General features: G+C 40.6%; 1 protein-coding gene across 6 annotated transcripts in view; it reads left to right on the forward strand.

Moving 5' to 3' along the window:
• Window positions 1-24,347, forward strand: part of Dock4 (dedicator of cytokinesis 4) — a 417,461-nt gene that overhangs the window by 305,147 nt on the left and 87,967 nt on the right. For all 6 annotated transcript variants that reach the window (XM_048339770.1, XM_048339775.1, XM_048339771.1 and 3 more), the window contains exons 21-25: window positions 894-975; window positions 2,912-3,082; window positions 8,191-8,383; window positions 17,186-17,313; window positions 19,554-19,688. In XM_048339770.1, coding sequence (XP_048195727.1) covers window positions 894-975; window positions 2,912-3,082; window positions 8,191-8,383; window positions 17,186-17,313; window positions 19,554-19,688 — 709 coding nt within the window. The remainder of the gene's footprint in view (window positions 1-893; window positions 976-2,911; window positions 3,083-8,190; window positions 8,384-17,185; window positions 17,314-19,553; window positions 19,689-24,347) is intronic.

Raw genomic sequence — 24,347 nt, forward strand, 5'->3', positions numbered from 1 at the left:
AGCTCTGTGGCATCTGTGTGGCCAGGGTCAACACTCATCAGCCCTGAGGGGGGAGAAGGCCTGTGTTCCACGGCATCTTGATTCTGTTGATTTAGATGCTGCCAACAAGTTGGGATTGTCTGAATCTGGCTGTCTGACTCTAAATAACATTTGTCGAAAGAGACAGGGAGGGAGGGAAGGAAGGAGGGAGGAAGGAAGGAAGACGGACAGGCCAGCTGGCCAGACAGACTGCTCATAGTTCAAAATGACCAGATTCTAATCTTAAAGATGTGTGTGCACGTGCTTTAATCTTAAAATGTTTCTTCACAGTAACAAAAAACAAAACAAAACATTTTGGTCTTCCAGATGTGTTCCTTCAAAAAGCACACTTTGGCATAATCCTGGTTCTTCTCCTGGGTCAGAGAATTGGCTTAATAATCCGTGAGGATGTGGCTTAGAGTTTTGCCTTCACCCCTCTCTGTCTCCTTTCTATCTGTAACTACAACAGTGTTCTATCCTGGTCAAGGAAGAAGAAATCCCAATTAGCAATTGTCCAAGACTGAGGATGACAGTCTTCCAGGCACTTGCTTTCCCAGAGTCCTTTTCTCAATTACTTATCTTTTAGTCATTTGGGAGCCTTGCCAGAAACAGCAGGCTCGTTGGAATGACTATGTCCAGGATGAAAGGAATCTTAGCAGCAAGAAGTTTTTTTATTTCTGCCTTAAGGTTTAGAAAAGTGTAGTGATATTGATCTGTAGGTTTCATAAGATTATTATATAGCTAATTGACAGGAAAGCAAGAGAACTTAAGGTAGAAAAAAGCTTCCTCATGATACATATAAGTGTCAGGTTTGTTGGCATTTATTTGCAAATTAGACCAATTCTACATTCTGAATCTCTCTCTGTGTTTTCTAGAGATCTCATCAAAGTGCTTAAGTGGTATGTGGACAGGATAACTGAAGCAGAGCGGCAAGAGCATATCCAGGAGGTGCTGAAGGTAATAACGTGCTGTTGAAAGCAGACAACATAGTCTAACAAAGCTGTTGCACAGTGATGCTTAAACTAATTGGTTTCCTCTGCACAGACAGTAATTGGTGATGATATATTACTGACATTCCAATTCAAGGATATTAATTCATTTACAGCTGCTCCAGAGCTGATGAAATTTGAAAGGTACTTTGCCAGGCTTGTCCACTCCAATCTGTTCAGATCGAATCCTTGTTCCTCTGGACTCCAGAACACTTGAAGTTGAGAAAGGATGGGAAAAGGAAATGGGCAGAAGTCTTCTATAGGAGAAGACTGTAGCTGGCATAGTTTAACAGAAAGTCTCAGCTGTTGCTTATGCTCACCTGCCAGAGACTAGCTGGGAACCTCTGAGCTGAAATTTAAACAGAGATGTAGGGTGGCTTAGCCGGGATCACAGACAGGAAGCCTAGGTTTGAGTGGGTCTCACAGCTTGCACAATGCCTGTCTGTGGTTATATGTGGACACTAATCTAATGCCTGACATACAGACAGGCTCAAGAATACAAATTCTCGGGCTGGGGATATAGCCTAGTGGCAAGAGTGCCTGCCTCGGATACACGAGGCCCTAGGTTCGATTCCCCAGCACCACATATACAGAAAACGGCCAGAAGCGGCGCTGTGGCTCAAGTGGCAGAGTGCTAGCCTTGAGCGGGAAGAAGCCAGGGACAGTGCTCAGGCCCTGAGTCCAAGGCCCAGGACTGGCAAAAAAAAAAAAGAATACAAATTCTTGTGGGACACCATTGGCTCACACCTGTAATCCTAGCTGTTCAGGAGGCTGAGATCTGAGGGTCACGGTTCAAAGCCACCCTCAGCAGGAAAGTCCATAAGACTCTTAACTCCACTTAACCACCAGAAAACTGGAAGTGACTCAAGTGATAGAGTGCTAGCCTTGAGCTAAAATGCTCAGGTCCAGAGTTCAAGTCCAGAACAAAAATAAATAAATAGATAGAGAGATAGATAGATAAATAAATAAAATTCTTTTTTAAATTTAACTTTATTAAGGTGATGTACAGAGAGGCTACAGTTACATACATAAGGTAGTGAGTACATTTCTTGTCAAACTTACTACCCCCTCTCATTTTTCTCCCACTTTCACTCCCCCTCAACTCTCCCCCCCAAATTTTGCAGTTAATTTGCAAAATATTGTCTATGAGGATTGTTGTTGCATCGGTTCATTCTTTGTTCTCAATAATACAAATTCTGGGCTGACAATGTGACTTAGTGATAGAGTGCTTGCCTAGCATGCATGGGTTCAATTTCTCAGTACCACATAAACAGAAAAGGCCATAAATGGCACTGTGGTTCAAGTGACAGAGTACTAGCCTTAAGCAAAAAAAGCTCCGGGATGGTGCCCAGGTCCTGAGTACAAGCCCCAGAACTGGGGGGGGAGGGGGGAGAAGAATGCAAATTCTTAAGGGGATTGTCCAGGCCAGCCCTGGCAGTATTCTGATTTTCTTGGACTTTCATCTTGTATGGTATCAGTAGATTAAAAGACATAACATATCTATTTTATAAAACGTGCATTTTGTTCACTATAAACTGATCATTTTCATCTGCGTAAGGGTGAAATGCTAACAGCCAGAGTAATCTACCAAAATCATTCTGAAAAGCAGTTATGTCTTCATCGATTAAATTTAAAAAGCCATTCAAGGATCAAAAACATCCATGTTCATGACTCTTCAGAATTATCCTTTTGAAATTTTCTACACATTTTTTTCCTCAGGCATCAAAGAAAAATAGTTCTTCCTCCTATAAGTAAACTGCTAAAAAAAAATCTCACAAGGCCTTCATGTTTAAATCAATAATTTAAAACTCTAACCCTGTACCATGGGTTTTATGCTGTGTCATGGTTACATAAATACTCTTGGCCTCCTTTGCAGCTAACTTTATAAAGTTTTTTGTTTTCAGGCCCAGGAATACATCTTTAAGTACATAGTACAGTCCCGGAGGCTCTTTTCCCTGGCCACTGGTGGGCAAAATGAAGAGGAATTCCGCTGCTGCATCCAGGAGCTCCTCATGTCTGTCCGCTTCTTCCTTTCCCAAGAAAGCAAAGGGTCTGGGGCCCTATCTCAGTCACAGGTACTTGCTTTCCCTTTCCATCTCTGCTTTAGGAGAAAAGTATGAATGCAGTTTGTTTTTACACAGCAGCTTCATTTGAAGTTTTTTCTACCAGAAATCCATAGGTTCCTTTTATATTTGTACTCTTAAGAAAAGACTTTAACATCCTCTGTTCACACAGTGCATACTGAGATATGAGGATTGTGCATTGAAATTAGCCCAGGCAGGGAAAGTTGGTTAGACTCATTGCCAATTAAAGGCAAAGTGAGAGCTCCAAGGCTCTAAATTTGAGCCTCAGTACCAACACACACACACACACCACCACCACCACCACCACCACCACCACCACCACCACCACCACCAGTTCTTACTACTAGCTGATCAAAATTGGGCAGCCATTCCCCTGACCTGCTCTCTACAAAGAGATGCTTCTCTTTCCACTTAGCAGAATCCACAATTATAGCTAGACACTGTTCCTTTGAGCCTTGGAGAAGATTTCATTGGAGGTGATCTGTTGGCCTTCTTTTTTTTCTCTTTTTGCCCTGAGCACTGTCCCTGGCTTCTTTTTGCTCAAGGCTAGCACTCTGCCACTTGAGCCATAGCACCACTTCTGGACATTTTCTATATATGTGGTGCTGGGGAATTGAACCCAGGGCTTCATGTATATGAGGCAAGCACTCTTGCCACTAGGCCATATCCCCAGCCCTCTGTTGGCCTTCTATTCCCTGTGCCTCATGATGCATTTCAGTCTGTGAGCTTGAGAACCATTGTGTTGGACTCTGCTACACCGCATGCTGTTTTGTTTTATTTAACTTGACTCTAATCATCCTGGGACTGGTCTTTTTAAGTCCAGTGCTGAGCTGATATTGCCAAATTCTATTACTAGGGCTAGTCTGTGGTTTTGCTGTTATTGTTCATTTTTTGTTTGTTTTAATAACAGGAGCCATCTACTTTCCAAACATCATGACCTTGTACATCTTCTGAGAGATCATTCTGAATATCTTTCTCTCTGCTTTCTGGCCTTTCTTATGTGCTTTTAATTCTAAGGACTTGGTTAAAAACCTGTCTGATGGAGAAGCAGCCTCTAGCTATGCCTTTGAAGACCAGAGACTTAGAATAATTGAGAACTAAGACTTAAAATAAGGTATTAAACCAGATCAGATTCCAAACAAAGTTGACAATTTGGTGTGACGTGACATTTGGAAGGCATAAGGTAGGCAACCCTGGAACCAGGCTTTGTTACGCTCCATTTTGACAGTTCAATCATTGCACTTCAGGAACTTGTGGGAGACCTCAACAGCCAATGTCTCCTGGCCAAATTAGGCCTACTAGTGGTGAGACTAGAGAAGGATAATCCCACATGCTATGTATGTATTCTTGGAGCTTTCAGAATTTTCTACCTCTGCTAATGGGATGGCACAATTTGGATTGCTTATCCACAGATTTCTTTTTACCCTGTACTGGTTACAGAGATAAAATGTTAGTAAGCCATTGTTCCTTAACTTCCTAAAGACTCAAGAGATTGTTTTTCCCTTTCAGGTGACTTCTGCTTTGGGAATTCAAGGTGCAATGGCTGTGTCACTGCTGCCACACACCTACTTTATCTCTTTCTCTGAAGTTTCTATCCTATAATCAAACTTGAGAAAAACTTTAACAACATTAAAGACTCATATTTGATTTGTTCTGCCCTTCATTTTTTACTACTTTCCAACTACTTGGAATGTAGAGATTGGGAGGATTGAGGTTTATGGCCAGCTCAGGCAAAAAAACTTTACGAAATCTCACCTCAACCAGTAACAATTTGGGTACAGTGTTCACACCTATCATCCCAGCTACACAGAAAATGTAAACAGGAAGATCAATGTCCAGTTTAGCCTGAGCTTAAATGTGAGACCCTGGCTCCAAAATAACTAAAGCAAAAAATGCTCAAGACATGACTCTCAAATGCTAGAGTACCTGCCCAGCAAACATATGGCCCTGAATTCAACCCCAAGTAACACACACATGCATGATAATGGTGGTGGTGGTGATGATGATGATGATGATGATAGTAATAAAGTAGTTAGGCTTTTTGTTTTTAATTATTACTAAATAAAGAGAATATTGCCTGTCTAAGTTTGGGGAGAAAGAGGACTGACACATTTTTTCCCATACCAGATTTCCTTTTGATCCCACACTGCTCTTCGAAAAAGCAATTTGACTGATCTGGTATGTTAGTTTTCTATAGCTTTATAACAAATGACTTTAGCTTAATGATTTAAACAGTGCTTAGTGATAAGGCCATAGTTCTGTAGGTGAGAGATCTGGACAGCTTGAGTTCTTTGGGAATTCTTTGTTTCCCCAAACCAAACTCAGGGTATTGGCTTTGATGTGCCTTCTGGAAGCTTCAATAAAGAGTATGCTTTCCAGTATTCTGAGGCTGCTGCATCTGTTTCCTTGTGTTTATGAGACTGGGGTTCCCATTTCCTTGATAGGTGCCAGTTGGGACTGGAGGGAAAAGAGATACATTCAGCTTCAGGAGGCCATTTGTGTTCCTTGACACAAGAGCTACTCCATTCAAAGCCAGAAACTGCCGTGGAATCCTTCCTGTGCTTTGTGTCCTTCTGACTGCCTCTGCCATCAGCCAGAGAAAACTGTTTGAAAGAAAGATTTTAATATTAGGTTAGGTTCACCTGACGGTCTCTATATTTTAAAGTCTCCTTTTTGTCTTCATGACCTGCACAGAATCCCTTGCTGTGTACCCTGCAATTGCAAGAGCATCCGGGGAAATGGAGTTATCTTAGAATTCTGTCTACCACATCCATAACAAGTATCTCCCAGAGCCCAAGTTTACTGTGAAAGGCAGAAATCACATGGCCTTGTTTCATTTCACATTTTTTTCCACCTGGCTGCAACTCAGGGCAACTTCTGCTTCCTGCTATCCAGGCAATGTAACAAGTTGGGTCAGTCAACAGTAGACAGTGACTTCATTGGTCTGTCTATCCTGGGTCCAGTGGTAGAGGTTCATTGAGGCCTCCTGGCCTGAAACCAAGCTTGACAATACACTATCCGGGATAGCCTGTACTGGGTAAGACTCAGCACTGAGGTGGTATAGCCATGGTCATCCATTTCCCATTCTGTGGACAGAGCACTGCCTTAGGAGCCTTAGAAAAGCTGACCAATGAGAGGAGCAAGGCCCGAACCCTGGCTGCAAAGATTGTTTTCCTCTTATTTGTCTTGCCTGGCAGGAAGGACAAAGCTAAATTGTTCTTTTATTTACATTTGCAGTAATAACCCTTAGCATACTCAGCCTTCCTGCCCTCATCATGAAGCCTTTGTTTCCTTATCATTTCTAAAAATGATTATTATCTATGTACCTTACACTTCAGGCACAGATGGATGAAGTAAAGAGGTAGAAATAAAGAATTAAGGGACAAATGAGGGATTACCTGAGAACATATTTTCACTTTTCAACCACCCATTTTCTTTTTCTTTTTTATTTTACTTTATTTATGTGACTCAGATTTTGCAGAGTACAATGAAGATTATATAAACATAGTCTTAAAAGGGACAATGGAATTATTGATTAAGTATCATCAAGTAAATTTAAAAGTTCAGGAGCAGACATGAATTATTATTTAGAAAGTCAAAAGAGTCTCAGTAAAATTTAGATGAACCTGAAAAGTGAGTAATTATATCTCTGTTTTCAGAAAAAAATACTTTTATTGATTATATGCAGAGTTTTTAAACTGCAGTTTTCTCCCACATTTTAAATCATTATGTATAACTTTGGGCTACTCTACCCAGGATTCAGATTGCCCCAAGAATCCATCTAGCTCCTTAGCCTCAGCTCAATACAAACACTGGGGAGAGTTGAGACTGGTTACTGCCCATTGCCCCCCACATGGTGAATGCATTTGCTTGCTTTGATGTACAATTTTAATCTAACTAATTCAGTATCCCCCTTGGGATTTGATGGTAGCTTGTGTGTTGTTTTGTTTGGGTTTGGTTTTCCCCATTAAAAATGATTAACAGGCCAGGCACAAGTGGCTCACACTTGTAATTCAGGAGGTGGGGAAATGAGGCCCAGACTAGACTGAAAAGTTCATGAGATTGTCTTCTCCAGTTAACCACTGAAAAGCCAGAAGTGGTTCACTTAGATTAACATTGCATCATTCTTTTTTTTTTTTGGCCAGTCCTGGGGCTTGGACTCAGGACCTGAGCACTGTCCCTGGCTTCTTCCCGCTCAAGGCTAGCACTCTGCCACTTGAGCCACAGCGCCACTTCTGGCCATTTTCTGTATATGTGGTGCTGGGGAATCAAACCCAGGGCCTCATGTATATGAGGCAGGCACTCTTGCCACTAGGCCATATCCCCAGCCCCATCATTGCATCATTCTTGAGAGAAAAAGCTAAGGGACAGAGCCCAGACTCAGATTTGAAGTCCCAGTATTGGCATGTGTGTGCGCGCACACACACAGACACAGACACAGATTAGCAGGTTTCTTCACATTAATCTTCACATGCATTTCTTTTTTTTTATAACAGAACCTGAGGCACTGTAAGGTTGTTCCATTGATCTTTTTGCTTTTCTGGAGAAACTAAAGCCTGAGAGACAAAATAATACTTTCCAAAGTCAGGACATTGAGTAGAAACAGAAGTAGCAAATGTGTAGACAGGTCCTTTGCTGCCCTGTCTACATCATCCTGTGTCTACTCTTTTAACAAAAATTCAGTGCTTTAGAGAGTTGGTGTGTTTGGTTTCTTAAAGACAAATGAGATTAAAGTGAAAAGTTCAAGAAGTTTCTCCAAAAAGAAATTTTACTGCCCAGTTTAGGTGTTTCTGAGGATTCTTTCTATTCATCAGGCTATATTTTGCTGACTCTCTGATTTTTTTGCCAGTCATTTTGCTAACATGATTTTCCAGAATTTCCTAGTTTTTATTGCCTTGATTCTTTGCATATTTCTAAAACTTTCCTATTCTCCCACACATTTATTATTTGTTTAAGTTTTTGCTCCTTTAACTATGGGTGCAGAAACATTTTCCTTCTATTTAAAAATATTTGTGGCAATCCTTAGGCCCACTGATGTTTTACAGCTTATTTCTCATGCAATACCTGGGAGTTAATTGAAATTTCTTTTTCTTCCAAAGGCCGTGTTTCTGAGCTCCTTCCCAGCCGTGTACTCAGAGCTGCTGAAGCTCTTTGATGTCCGGGAAGTGGCTAACTTGGTGCAGGACACGCTGGGCAGCCTGCCCACCATCATGCATGTGGACGACTCCCTGCAGGCAATCAAGCTGCAGTGTATTGGCAAAACCGTGGAAAGCCAACTGTATACCAACCCAGGTAGGGTGGAGAGTCATGGATAAAAACCTGTCTGCAGAAAGCCAGTACTCATATTTTATAACAGTCAGTCGTCAGAAAAACGATTCTTAAAAAAAAACAACTTAAAAACATTGTAATTTAGATGGCAAATTTATTTAATAATCAACTAAGTATAAAATCACGGCTATTACAACATTAAAGAATGGGCGAACCAGGCACTGGTGGCTCATGCCTGTAATCCTGGCCATTCAGGAGGCTGAGATCTGAGGATCATGATTCAAAGCCAGCCCTGGTAGGAAAGTCCAGTCTGTGAGACTCTTATCTCCATTTAATCACAGAAAAAGCCAGAAGTGGCGCTGTGGCTCAAGTGATAAAATGCTAGCCTTGAGCAAAAGGAGCTCAGGGACTGTGCTCAAAAAAAAAAAAAACAAAACACAAAAAAACAGCAAAAACAAAGAAAAGCAAGAAAGGAAAAGGAGGAGAAGGAAGGGAGGGAGGGAGGGAGGGAGGGAGGGAGGAAGGAAGGAAGGAAGGAAGGAAAGGAAGGAAGGAAGGAAGGAAGGAAGGAAGGAAGGAAGGAAGGAAGGAAGGAAGGAAATAATAATAATAATAGGCAAGGCAGGGTGATACACTTGTAGCTGCTCAGGATGCTTAGGCAGGAAAATAGCCTGGGCCCAGGAGTTCAGAAACAGCCTGGGCTGCAATGAGAAGGCACACATTAGAAAGGAATAAGAACTGAGTAAATTGTTGATTGTAACCACAGTCAGTGGTAATGGAGGCTATATCTTTTTTTATTTTCTTATGCCAAATTTTCTTTTCAATTTCCTATTTTTAAAAAAGTAATATATTTTTTAGTATTCAGAAAAAAATCTTATCTCAACCATAAGCAACCAGTTACTAAATTGCTTTGGTCATAAATCCTATTTACCTCTTTCTTGTGTTTGTTTTTGGGAAAAAAATAGTAGTTTCCACCTAATTTTAAAGCTTACATAAAATAGCTTCCATCAGCATCCCCAAGTACACTAGTTGTTGTTGTTGCTTATGGAGCTTGAACTCAGGGCCTGGGCACTGTCCTGGAGCTCTTTTCCTCAAGGCTATCACTCTACCACTTTGAGCCGCAGCACCACTATATTTCTGGTAGTTAATTGGAGATAAAAATCTCACAGACTTTCCTGCCCTGGCTGTCTTCGAACTGTGATCCTCAGATCTCAGCCTCCTGAGTAGCTAGGATTACAGATGTGAGCCACCAGTGCACAGCTCCAAGGAAACTCCTTAAGGCAGATTTTACCAGGAATTTTTTTCCATATGAGTGTGTGGGGAGGGGCGGGGGTAATTTCATTGAAATAGAATTTCTGACATGATAAACAAACTTTATTGTAAAACATTTTGAGCATACAGACAAAAATAAAGCGTAATAAGGGTCCGATGTAGTAGGACATGCCTGAAATCCCAGATACATAGGAGGTAGAGGTTAGAAGGATCACTGTTTGAGGATAGCTTAGGTGAAAAGTTACTGAGACCTCATCTCAATAAACAGTCTGTGTGTACAGGTGATACACATTTGTAAACTCAGCTAGGTAAAGGCATAGGAGAAGTACAGTCCAAAGGCTGGCCTGAGAAAAAAACATGAGACCCCTTCTGAAAAAAACTGAAGCAAGAAGCACTAGAGTTATAAATCAAGAGTTACAGCACTTGCATTTAAACCCTAGCACTTGCCTCTTCCCCCCAAAATAAAGCAAAATATGAGTGACTCAACAGTAAATTTTCATGTTACCATTTATTGTATTAGATCATTTATGAGGGAATTCATCTTTGAGGTACTTAAAAGTCTTGCTATGTATACTATCACTTTCTTCGTAAAAATGCCCAGAATATCTGACTCTAGTTCCTTTTTCTGCAAAACTGTAAAAACAGCTTGTATTATTTTTCTTCTGTCAAGCTTTTTGTCTTTATCTGACATAACTATTTTGTCATTCTTTAGAGTGCTATTTATTTCTACTAATATTAAGCTTTCATATTTCTCCACATATTATAGACAGCTCTACTTCATTCTTTTTTACTGTTATGTAATATTTCACCAAATCAATCTACCATGATTAGTATATTCTTTTTCTCCTGAGTTCTTTTGTTATATGCTTGTTTTTGTTTTTGTTTTGTTTTGTTTTGTTTATTTGCCTTACTGGTAATTGAACTCAGAGCCTCACACTTGCAATGCAGATGTTCTACCACTTGAGCCAAGTCTCCATCCTTTTATTGCACTGGCTATTTTTACTTGGGATGGAATTTCTTTTGAATTTCTTTTTGCCCAAGCTAGCCTTCAACTGGAATTCACCTAATCACTACCTCCCAAGGAGCTGGGGTGATAGGCTGGAGCCACTAAAGCTATTGATAGACATTTGGCAAACCTCTAATTATCTGCCTGCCTGCCTGCCTCCCTCCCTCCCTTACTCCCTTCCTCCTTCCCTCCCTCCCTCCCTCCCTTCTTTCCTTTCTTCCTTCCTTCCTTCCTTCTTTTCTTTCTTTCTTTTTGGCTGAAATCAATACTACTCAATCAATATGAAAAAGTTCAGCCTTTGGTTTTTCCAACTAAAATAAATCTGACCCTCAGAAAGATATATTTCTTGTAGTGGTTTTCAAACTCTGACCTTCAGATCCTCTGAGCCCTAGTAGATGTTCTGTTCCCATCCCCAGGGTCCTCCAGAGTTGGGAGTAAAAGCGTGGACTAGATTGAAATCCAGCCCAGGTACCCCAGTTTAATTCAGATACAACTCTGTGAACTGAGTTCTTTTTTATTCCTGACACTCAGTAGTCTAAAGAAATCAAGACTAGAGAGGCTGTAAAGAAAAGAGTCTGCTGCTATCCAGGACCTGAAATATTGGATCATTGCGAGGAGGGTGTTTATTGCAATAAAGAATAGAAGGACTTGTGAGACCCAAGAGTAGTTGGGCGCATTGAAGCTGGGGAGGAAAAACCAGCTATCGAGGCTGAGAGCCAAGAGGGTGGTTCAGGATGTGGTCGTGTCTCCTAGACTGCAAGGTCCAGTTTCCTAGAGCTGTGTGTTTGACACTGCATTTTTTTCACTGTTGCTTGGCATTTGATGATGTGCTTAGCAGAGATCTACAGTCATTGCTTTCTTGCTAAGGAAAAGTATATATGCTTCTACTTGAGCATTAGTGTGCACTCTGTCAATCAAAACCCAGTGGAGATAATAGAGCTACATATAAAGACATGAATGCACTTAGCATAGGCATCGGTGAGAGGCGTGCTGAGCCCACTTACTCCTGCTAAAAACTAGAAAGTCAAATGGTTTATGGTAGGTATTCTGCACAGGAGGAATCAAATGTAATTTTTTTGTCCTTTTTGGTAGGAACTCTCCACTTGCCATCTATAATTTTTGTGGATTTGATACAAAGTCACAGTAGAAAATAAAATGTGTGATGGAGTAAGATAGAATATTAAAGTGGTTTTAAAGTTTATTCTAGAAACCCTGCCGCCCCCCCTCCACAAAACACACACCATTTTAACCCATAATATAAGAGAAGGATGCTTGGTTAGGTTCCTCTGTTCATTAGAAGACGTCAAGAATACCTTCCTATATTTAATGGTGTCTGACACCGTGTATTTCTTAGAATTGTAGTTTATGCAGAGTTTAGTGTTGACCTAATACATGATAAATAGTTAAATTTCTTTCCCTCTTGAAAATGCCATTCATTTGAAACAGATGAGCTTTATGAAGACAAGTAAAATTGTATAGATGAGGACTTCTCTTTCCTTTACAGAAGAATAGTAATTAAGACCATTGGAAAAATATTTAGTTGGATATTCCCCATTGATTCTATGCTATATATGTGTGTGTGTGTGTGTGTGTGTGTGTGTGTATAGCATGTATATACATGACACACACAAGCTTCATTCATCACACCTGCTATCACACCTGATTGTAATATGTTGCAGACTAAAAGCCTTTCTAGGTGTCCACATCAGGCAACACCAAAAACACTTCCTGAAATATTAATGTTTTCACAGTTGCTCAGGTTTTCTTCTTCCATTTTATTAGACATTTTCTCACATAGTAACTGGGCTTTTTTAAAAACATACTAAGAGCCAGGCACTGGTGACTTCAAGCTACTCAGAAGGTTGAGATCTAAGGATTGCAGTTTAAAACCAGCCCTGATAGAAAACTCTGAGACTTATGTACAAATTAAGCAACAAAAAGCCAGAAGTGTAGCTGTGGCTCAAGTGGCTGAGTACCAACCTTGAATGAAAAGGCCAATGAGAGTGCAAGGCCCTGAATTCAGGCCCTAGTACTGGCACAAAAAATAAAGGAGTAAAGAAAACAAAACATGCTAGCTATAATTAATTTATTACATACATATGTGTATATAAAGTATTCTTTTTGTGTTTAGCCAAGGGGAGTGGGTTTTTGTTGTTGTTGTCTTGTCTTCTTTTTGTAACAGAATCTTGCTCTATAACACCAGCCAGCCCCCAGGTCAGATCCTCTTTCCTCAGCCTAGTGCTAGAATCACAAGTGTCTTCAACTTTACCCAACGAAAGTGTATCTTTGGGAAGACAAAGATAAACTTAAGAGTTCTGAGAAACACCTCTCCCTGAATATAAGACCAATTGTGTGGTGCAAACTATGTGTCCACACAATCATCATTAGCCTGGTGTTGTGGAGAAGAAAGGTTAGGTCATAGATGTTGGGTTTCCCTAGTGTCATTTCTTCTTTGCTCTCTTGCCATGTCTCTGTACTTCATAAAACTGATTGGTAGTTGCCAGTATGTTACTAGGGAGAAAGTCAACCTGTGTCTTTTCATTTTTCACACATCACTCATCCACATTTGTACAGACTTTCAGGGGCTAGAGAATGGGGACCGGATGTGCTCCATAAGCAGCTGCTGTGACTCGAGTGGTGACAAGAATAGCTTTCCTCATTCTCAGGGTGAGCAGAGCAGATGGAATCATAAACTGCACTGCGATGAGGCACCTCCCATTCCCATCCTATTTAAGCTGTGGTCAAGGACAACAAATGGCAGGATCTTTCAGCTATCCTGATACCACCAGAATCCATGAAGAAGGTCCTGTACTGAAGGGTTATTGTGGCTAGAATCCTCGACAATATTATTAATGGGAAACATACCAGAAACATTACTACAAATTAAGTAAACAATCTCTGCTTTTGGTCTGCTTACAATGTAAGATTAGAGCAGATGTTGAACAAGTAATTACAATCAGGTGTGATAGCTGGTGTGATGAAGGATACATGTGGGTCCCATGTAGCAAGGAGGTAGATCTGCGTGAATGCTAGGGTTAACCCCACCCTCTTAATCGCAAGGGTCATATGCTGACACAACTCTCAGATATTTGTTCCTAGACTAACTGTAACCCCCCTGGGCTCAACTACTGTCTGGCTCTCCTCTAAGCATCCCTCTGCAGCCATCTCACTGGATTCTTGAGGTTAGCATGTCTTTTTCTTAATATATTATCTTTAACTAGTTGTACAAAGGAGTTGACATTATAAATACAAGTTTATGAATACAATCTTTATCCATGTTGGTACTGTTTTGCACTCTAAGCTTACTCTTCTTAGTCTCTAGGTGGCAGCACCACCCACCTAGAAACCTGGTCATTCTTGAAACTTCCTTTTGCCCTCCAGCTCCACCTGTCACCCAAGCTACTCTGTTCTTCCACAACTCACATCTGACCCCATCTCTACAGTGGCCTCTCCAGTACACACTACGCTTGGCCTATGCCACCTCAGTCCTTTCTGCCCTTGCCATCCATCGGCTCCTTCTTCCCATCCTCCATGTATACTCCAGAGTGTCCTTTAGGAATCCTCCAGGAGATGTCACTGCTCACTTCTTCACACCCTGGTGTTTTAGATTAGATTGCAAAATCGATCTTCCAGGCCTGTGGCTGGTCCTGTTCAGCTGCCTCTTACCATCTCATTGCCTTCCTTTATCTGAAATCTATAGTTTTCACCTCCCCAGGTCTAGTTAATCTCCATGTGCCCTTCTGAACAACTTAACTCTCATTCTCTCAGGAAGTCTCCTTTATGCCCTACCCAGCCAATTATCACTCTCATAGTTGGCTGTATTTTTCTTCTTAGACCAACACAAGTCTAACTAAAAAGACTTTGGTATTCAGTTGTTATTTGTCTCCCACATGTGTAGTAGCCTGTGGACACAGTTGATTCTGGGCAAGTGTTTCATGAGTAGATGCTTTGCACTGGCTCATGAGCTAGCTAGAGATCTGGATAGAGCAACAGAAGCCACTGAAGAAATTGTGGAAGTTTACAAAAAAAGAAAGAAAAGAAAAGAAAATCTTAGTGGTAGCTTCTACCCAAGGATGGGCATAAATGAGTATGAACACAGAACAGTGGGAGTCCCAGACCAGGAGAGGGCATGATTGACAGAAATAAGAAGTGCGTATAGTATCCATTGTGCATCCATGATGAGATTCAAACCAGTGGGCCATGTCATATGTGCAAGGCACACACAGAGAAGGTCATTAGCTCTGTATATCTCCTTCTTTCATGACCTTGATGTGTGATCTAGTATGCTTTTCACCCCAGGCAGCATGTCTTTCTGCACTCTGGTGCCTGGAGGTCTGGTGGCAGGTTTGTATACTGTTTGTTGCTTACCTCTGTGGACAGATGCGGATATCAAGGATCCTTGTCTAAGCTGCTTGACAGAGGAGGCAAAGATGAACTTTTCTCAAAAGGAGGGAAAACTTCCAGTGGCTCTCAGCTGCTCTTCCACTTCTAGTCCCGTGCCCTGGAACATTCCTAAGGGAACTAGCTTTATCTAAATCCAGTGTTTACAAATACGTTGTGGCTCTGTAGAGTCATCGAGGCATGTAGTATGTAGGGCAGTAAGCTTTATCAAGGATATGGAATAGGAATGTATATCTCAAGGCAAATTGTGCATGCCAGGTTATATTGTTAAATGTATGGAAGTTTCGGATTTCTGCAAGGGATATGAGTTTTGTTTGTTAGGTTTTTCTTTTAAAAGGATTCTGTTTGATGGGTCTGCATGCTGTCTCTTAATGGTAAGAATTAACATTTCATCTGGTGAACTGACTTGGCATTGCCAACTGGCTTCTTACCAAGTATTGGTAAGAAGGCAAAACTCTATAGTCAAGTCCTTTTATTTTAATACACAAATTATTTTGGGTAGTGGGGAAGCTGATATTTTCTGAACAGTTGGCTACAAATTGAATCTTTAGGAATCAAATCACTCTCGCTGTAGGGACATGACAGGGGAGTTTCATCATCCCTTCTAGTTAAACCTCTGCAGACAGTAATTTCTAGCACTTTAGCTTCCATTTTCTTTTTCCTAGATCTTTTTGTCAAGTAAATGCTTTGTAAATAGTAGGAGTTCCTGGTGAGAATTGCTGCTGAAAAAAAAAAAAGGCCTGTAATAAATTGTTTTACAAGTTTAGATTTTAGTGTGTTTGGGTTTTTCCTCCCCTGTGTCTTACTTCCTTAGGATTTCTGGAAAAGCTAAGACCAGGCCTTCTGTGTTGATAGCTCAGTGGCAGACACCAACAGAATAGGAGACCGACCACAAGCCCAACTCCTGGGCTTTAGTGTTTGAGATCCCCTCTTCCCAGTTCTTCACTTGCAAAGATGAGTGAACTGTGAAAGGCCACTAGACACTGGTAGAAAACGTTTTAATGCCAAAGGCAGAGGTCACAAATAAGGTATTCAAAATAATAACAATGATAACTTGAAAGATAATCCAGTGAATCCCAAAACACCTACAAATTGTCTCTGACAACCCCAGAGAAAGAAAATAGTACATGTGTTAAACAAGAATGAGAAACAATGAAGGAAAGAAGGAAACAAAGAAAGTAAAAAAAAAAATAAGCAAGACTGGGTGCATAGTGAAAATTTAGGCCTTGCTGATAAAAAAAAATTATTAAGAATTTCAAGATGGCACCAGTAGAGCATTCAACCAAGTAGAGCCCCCTTCCAAGCCCAAGGATTTGTGTGGCTGCACAGGCTGTATGCCCATGACACTGGACCCAGGAGTAAGAAAGCACTTAGAAATTAAATATATGATAGCATAAATAAGATGATTGTGCAGAAAGCATAGAAGAGACAATAAAAAATAATTTCCTAGAAAATATATGAAAAGCAAGGATAGCTCAAGTGATCACAATGTGAATATATTTGAAGTTTCTTGCAGAAGACCAAGAACACAAAAGGAAGAAAATAATTCTAGAAATTATTCAAATTCCCTAGTTGAAGGATATGGACTTATAGACCAAAAGGGCCATTCAGTAAACATCCTGGATTACCCAAGGATAAAGATAATTTCCTATGAGCTAAGAAAGAGAAGAGGTAAAACAAGCAAGAATCTGGTCACATGCACAAGTTGGAAATAAGGATGAGAATAAAACCACCATGTTCACTTAACCAGGACCTGTGTGTGACATCACTGTTGTAAGCGGCCAGGGAGATGAGAACAGGGTACAAAATCTAAGTCTTTGTGTCATGCATGGCCTTCATCTGTGAAAATTCAGAAAAGAGCAGAAGCATTCTACATAGAAACTGAGAACTAAAACAAACACCTGAGAGGAAAATAAAAAGCAAAAGAACACCTTTTCTACTATAAGCCAGAGGCCTTTCGGGTACAGGAATGATACACTGGGGAAAGGAACTCTGGTTTTAACATAAACCACGTAGAGTTAGTGCTTCTGTAACTACAAGTGTTGATAATTTGACAATTAAAGCTGAATTTAAAAGTAGATAAGGATTCACCCAAGGGTTGCGTGGGACTGTAACAGATGTGACATTAATGATTCTTTTCTCTGCAGATTCCCGGTACATCCTCCTGCCTGTCGTCCTACATCACCTCCACATCCACTTGCAAGAACAGAAAGACCTGATCATGTGCGCGCGTATCCTTAGCAACGTATTTTGTCTCATCAAGAAAAATAGCTCAGTAAGTACACGCAGGTCATAGTATGTACTTCTCATCCCATGGCTTGTGCAAATAAAATTCTAAATGTCTTCAAAGAAGGCAGAGTAAAGAGCAGCCCTCTGAGACTCACTTTTACTTATAGCCGGGCTGGACTTTCTGCTTTTTCTTGGGAGGATTTTTTTTTTAACCTGGTGGGATTGTTGTAGCTCTCAATAACCTGGGGTTTCCTCAGCTTGTATTTCAGGCAAGAACTGAATAGGTATTTGAGAAAAAAAATGAGGAATATGAAAGCCTCCTATACTTGTGTCTTTCTTTCATCTTCATATGATATATGGCAAAAAGATAATGATAGCTTACAAATGTGAGATCACACAGGCTCATTCTGTGAAACCCATGTGCAGAGAGTAGTCATGGCCCTTAGGCATACTCCCCTGACAATTGCAGATGCAAAGGACAGCCTCGGGAGACAAGGGCTATCTTGTAACATATCCATAACTCAGCCCCTGATGTGATCTCTAAATTGTGATAGGTTTGGGGATTCCTGTGCTGGGCTCTGGAAACAGTACAGTTGTGGTAAAGTGCGATGAAAAATGAAATAGGTAGTATGCTTGTACAGGAAAAGGACAGCCAGGATCCTCATGTTCATAGCTCAAGCATCTGACGTGACATCCATGTAGGAGAGCTGTCCTGTTCCACTTGTGTGAATCTGCAGCTGTTAATTCAGCACTGTACTTGTTAGTAACGTGTTATACAATGTGGAGTTTGGCAGTGGGCTCAGGGCCTCATGCTTTCTTTGCTTCCTGTTTGCTTTGGTTTTTCCCATTTTTTATCAGTGTTACAATCAGCTTCCAAAGAGCAAGCATGGCTCTCATGAGAAGTGACAGAGAGAGGTACAAGTAGTGTGGTAACAGAGTTTTCCCTTTAATTTTCATTAAAGTTTGTCTTTTTTTCATTAAAGAAAAGGCTAGAAACTGCATCTATACATATAGTTAAGTTTGAAGGTATGGCTTAGTGATAGAGCACCCGCTTAACAAGTGTTAGGCCTTGAGTACCCACCCCATGATTCTGGCCTGTGGTGGCCTGGAACCACATAACACAGTGACAGCAGGAAGAGGGGAATCAAACTCCTACTCTGGGGCTGGGAATATGGCCTAGTGGCAAGTGTTTGCCTCCCATACATGAAGCCCTGGGTTCAATTCCTCAGTACCACATATATAGGAAATGGCCAGAAGTGGCGCTGTGGCTCAAGTGACACAGTGCTAGCCTTGAGCAAAAAAAAAAAAAAGCCAGGGACAGTGCTCAGGCCCTGAATCCAAGCTCCCAGGACTGCCAAAAAAAAAAAAAAAAACAAAAAAACTCCTACTCTGATTCCACAGAGAATTGCCAGGCCAGGCATGATTGGGTCAATTTTCCCAATTATAATTGCTGTGAGCAAAAAATATAAGCTAAATAGTACACAACTCCAGACCTAAAACAAATAACAGGTATAGAGGTCATTTCCTTTTATTTCTCTCTGTCCCTTCCAATTTGGAAGTTTTTAATTGGGTTTTACTCTAAGCTGACAAGGAGTTCAGAACAGAAACCATTTCACTGAAGGAAGACCTTGCTGGTTTTCCTGTAAGAAACCTCATTATAAAATTATGGCCAAAGGGCTTGTTCAAATTTATGCATTCTTAAAATAATCCCTGCAAAAAGCTGTCTCCATGGTCTTCGTACACAAGAATTTCATCTTGTAGATAGATAAACTAAGAACCCAAGTCCACTAGCTAGGAGTCAATTCAGAACAATTTTCCTTCTCTTTGTCAACTCCGAGGTCTTTGATGTATTAGGACACCTGTCTCTGCCAGTGCTATTCACCGCAAACCTACTCTGTAACCAAAGATGTTCATGTGGACTCAATGTTGTTCCCTAATATTTATTGATATGTATGGTTTTTTAAAACATTTCTGTAGGAATAGTCCTTTGCACATAAGCTAGTCTTGGAAAATGTTGTGTACAACCCTCAGAGCTGAGAATTGTACATAGATGCACAGTTGTGAATGGAAGAATTACAGACTTCTCAGAACCAAAGACTTCCCAGAAGAAAGAGACTCAGGAGGCAGATAGACTTGTCCAAAAACCATTCACTCAGTGAGACTCGGGTCCCTCATACTCTTGAGTTCCCTGAGCCTTGGAGTCTGTCTTTGAAAGTGGATTTTCTCCCCTTTTTTGTTAAAGAAGCCACCATTTTCCTGAATGCATTGTTTCCCCCTCCCCCTTAGGAAAAGTCTGTGTTAGAAGAAATAGACGTGATCGTGGCCAGCCTGCTGGACATCCTGCTGAGGACCATCTTGGAGATCACCAGTCGACCACAGCCCTCCAGCTCCGCCATGCGGCTGCAGTTCCAGGACGTCACTGTAAGACCTTGCCACAAGTGGTGCTTCTTATGGCTCCCCTCACTATGAGGGCCCTGCTGTAAAAATCTGAGCAACCTGGCTCTAGGGGAGAAACCTGTGAGACTCCAAACATGTGAGGCTACATTCACCAAGAACACAAAATGTATTAAGACGTCTTCTAATAAGGAGTTTCTAGTTTCAGAAGACCAACTTTGATATTAGTTCTAACTTTGCTGTTTAGTCTGTGAGTTGACAGTCCTAGTCACCTTGGCAACACTCTGTATCCTCTTTTCACCCATCCAGTTGACTGAGGAGCCAAGAATAGTTAAAAAGAGCATTGGTCATCAGGAACCCTGAGTTCTAATTCTGGATTTGTGTGTGTGTGTGTGTGACTAGTGGATTTTCACTTAATTGTTCTTCAGTTTGCTCAGATATGGGGCCTTCAAGCTCCATTGTCTTACTAAAAATATAATATGGTTCATATGTTATATAGATATACATATACATATATACAAAATATGTGTATGTATATATGTTGGACTGGAGGCTGCCACTGGGCTTATCCAGGTATGGGTAATAAATTTAACATTTTTGGGTGTTCTAAAGTCAACATGTTTTGTTTTATTCAGATAGAGGAATGCAGTTATTACCCAAACCATTGACTTGTGAGGGTACCCTTTCCTTGGTTCTCTGGTTACAGAGCAGGGTTTTACCAGGATTTCCTCTTCCTCCCCCATCAACTGCTAATAGGCTGGGATTGCCTGCATTTATAGGTCTAAGTCAAGAATATAGAATGCAACCCAGAAAACTTAGTACTATGTCCTTCTTTAGGCTTCAAGTTTCCTGGTCAATATCTTATCTATCTATATCTACTCTTAAGTTTTGTGATATTATCCAGATATTGAATTGTTTAGTAAGAAGAGTCGCGAAGGAGCTCTCCTTCATGATTCTGATATTAATACTGAAACTGCTTCCTGAAACTAAGCAGCAAGCAAAATCATACCAAATGATAGACAGGTCAGAAGTGAAAATACCCTTTCTAAACTGCTTTTTACTGCCATGTAGCTACACAGGGCTATGATGCACTGCATCCATTTGGTATATAGTGATCTTAAGGCCATAACAGTGTAATATACAAGGCAAACAGAGAGATTTGAAGAACTCATCACCATGAGTTAGGTTTGTGGTTTATGTAAGGCACAGGGAAGATAGAATGGCCATATTATGTACAAATTTTAGAGAAACCACTTGCGAAGAGTCCTTTCCCTCACAACTGTATGAAAAGCCAAACTTGAACATTCATGGGATGGAATTTTCTAGGAAACATATCCATTATTTTAGGATCTTTCATTTTATGCTTTTAAAGCATTTTGAAGTATATTCTGACTTGATTCTGCCTTTGCTATTCCACTCACAATAGCCTGTTTCTTTGTTTCTGTGCCAGTTCTGGGGCTTCAACTCAGAGCCTAGATGCTAACCCTAAGCTTTTTTGCTAAGGCTAGTGCTACCACTTAAGCCAAAATTACACGTTAGGCTTTTTGTTGATTAATTAGATATAAGAGTCTCACAGACTTTCCTGCCTGGGCTGGCTTCAAACTAAGATACTCAGATCTCAGCCTTCTGAGCATCTAGGATTACAGGTGTGAGTCACTGGCTCCCAGCTTTGTTTAATTTTAAAACAGAGAAAATAACCATCTTTACTTCAAAGTTAATGTGAAGATCTCATCAAATATGTAAAATTGTTAAATAGCTTCTGCTCCAATAAACTTTAGCAATTTGTGTGGTAGCTATAGCACTGACATGAGTATTCCAGAGATGATTGTTGTGTTTATAACTAATTCTATTGTGATAAACCCATTCTGATCATTCAGAGTCACTTATTTCTGGGTCTACAGACTTACTAATATATTCAGCATTTTCCCACAGAGAACAAGCTTTCTGAACAGGGAGTCTATATGGAATTCTACATTGAACACCTCTCAGTCTCTGCAGGCATGTATATCACAATCTGCCCATGCTAAGTGGACACACTGTGCATAGACACAGTTCCCACAAGTGTGTCATGATGGATTTTTCCAGTGTTCTCTCTGCAAGTGCCGGGTTGTTAGCCTGCCTGCCCGCAACCTCAGCGTGAGGACCAGCTTCCACTACATCATAATTCTAGATAACAGTAGCTTTATTTTGACTACTTAGAAGAATTGTACTTTTTCTTCTTCTACCAACTGTTCTTTAAACTTTAAAATGCTCTCGTTTGCTGAAAAGGGATAGGGGCACTATATAATGAGTTCCTTTCACAAATCCAGTTGTTCCTAGAAGCAGATTTTATAAAGCAGCATAAATGGCCATTTGTCTCACGCCCTCAAGTAATTGGTCTCCAGAGTTCCTTACAATTTATAAATACTTCTTTTCACACAATTCTTTTAAGCACCACTTAATAGTGATTCAGCTCAGCATAGACCATGTCTAAGACTGTTACCTTGGCATGCTTGTCTGAAGTCTGCAATTGCTGTGGGCTTGTGGCTAGGATAGCAAAAATGATGCAGGGTAATTCTGAAAAAAAAATGGAAAAAATCTGGGCTTGGACATGGCTCAAGTGGTAGAATACTTGCCTAGAAACATGTGAGAAAATTGTGTGTATGTGTAATGGAAGGTTTCTTGAAGACTATTTGCATAGTCATCTAGTACTCTGACAATTATTAATGGAAATGCCCACTTATACTAGATATGTAGGTAGGTAGGTAGGTGGCTAGGTAGCAGGTAGATAGATAGATGTATAGATATATCATATGTAAGCTACTAAATACTAGAATGAGGGGGTTGGTGGCTATATGTGTGTGTGTGTGTGCTGTTACTGAGCTTGAACTCAGGACCTGGAAGCTCTTCTTGAAGTTTTGTGCTCAAGGCTAGTACTCTATCACTTGAGCCACAGCTCCACTTCTAGCTTTTTGCTAGCTAAATAGAGATAAGAATTTCACCAACTTTCCTGTATCAGCTGCCTTTGAATCTCAATTCTCATGTCTCAGCCTCCTGAATAGCTACAATTGTAGGCAGAAGCCACCGGCTCCTGGCCTGAATACTGGAGTTTTAAGGACAACTTGTTAAGAAATTAGTATACTACAACTAAGTGAATCTTGGCCAGTGTTTGTGTGTGTGTGTGTGTGTGTGTGTGTGTGTGTGTGTGTTTGTTTGTTTGTTTTGCCAGTCCTTGACCTTGAAATCAGGGCCTGAGCACTGTCCCTGGCTTCTTTTTGCTCAAGACTAACACTCTACCACTTGAGCCACAGCGCCCCTTCTGGCCATTTTCTATATAAGTGGTGCTGAGGAATCAAACCCAGGGCTTCATGTATCTCCAGGAGGCAAGCACTCTTGCCACTAGGCCATATTCCCAGCCCCCAGTGTATTTTTTGTCTTATTCTTTTAAACAAATTATGAATCTAGGATATACATACATTTGTGTACTTAAAATACCTTGAAAATGGACAACAAGGGTTGGATACTCCAGGAGTATATCCTTACTCAAGGCCAGTAAAAGAGTAAATAAAAATGAGTTGTAGCTGGGCACTGGTGGCTCACACCTATAATTCTAGCCACCTAAGTGGCTGAGATCTGAAGATTGTGGTTCAAAGCTAGCCCATTAGACTTATCTCCAATTAATCACCAAAAAAAAAAAAAAAAAAAAAAAAGCTGGAAATGGCCCTTGTGGCTCAAGGAGCTCTGGACAACACCCGACACTGGGGCTCTGAGGTCAAGCCCCAGTACCAGCACATACAACACACACACACACACACACACACACACACACACACACACACACACACGCCCCAGGACCAGCAAAAAAAAAAAAAAGTAACTTGTGTAGTAAATGTTGGGATTGTTAGTATGACATAAATATGCCAAACCCTATATGCCAGAGTGCTAAGTTATTTGCAGTTGGCCCATAACACACCACCTACACTCAAATGAGTGTTCCCCTCTGTATATTGACTGTACATACCTAAGTCTATTCACTATTGAATTTTTTTTCTCATTACCAAAATTGCTCCCTTGGGGCTGGGAATATGGCCTAGTGGTAAAGTGCTCATCTCATATACATGAAGCCCTGGGTTAGATTCTTCAGCACCATATATACATGGAAAAAGCCAGAAGTGGCGCTGTGGCTCAAGTGGCAGAGTGCTAGCCTGGAGCAAAAAGAATCCAGGGACAGGGCTCAGGCCCTGAGTTCAAACCCCAGGACTGGCAACAAAAACAAAACCAAACAAACAAAATTGCTCCCTTGCTTTTCCATGCTCTATAGAGTTGTTCCAGATCACCTTACCATTCTTCCTTTATATATGATGTCTTCATTTGCTGACGAGTGTTAAGATTTTCTCTGTTATATGCTTCAGCAATTAAAGTTTGATGTACTTTAATGTGATTTTCTTGTTCCCTTGTAATTGAAGTCTATAGATGGTTTAGGGTTATTTGCCTGTTTGTTGACATGTAAACATAGTTTTCAAAGAATTTGAGGTTTGGGGGAAAAATATATTTACACACACACACACATACACACATGTATATACTGTAACTACAACTTTTCCGTAATTCACTGGTTTTTGTTTTATTACCTTCTTCAATTTTTATCTCTTTATGCATTATTTTGGAAAATATTCTCTTCTGCTTTAATAATTGTTTTTTTTGAAC

The sequence above is a fragment of the Perognathus longimembris genome, chromosome 2 (genome assembly GCF_023159225.1).
Source record: "Perognathus longimembris pacificus isolate PPM17 chromosome 2, ASM2315922v1, whole genome shotgun sequence".
NCBI classification, from domain to species: Eukaryota; Metazoa; Chordata; class Mammalia; order Rodentia; family Heteromyidae; genus Perognathus; species Perognathus longimembris.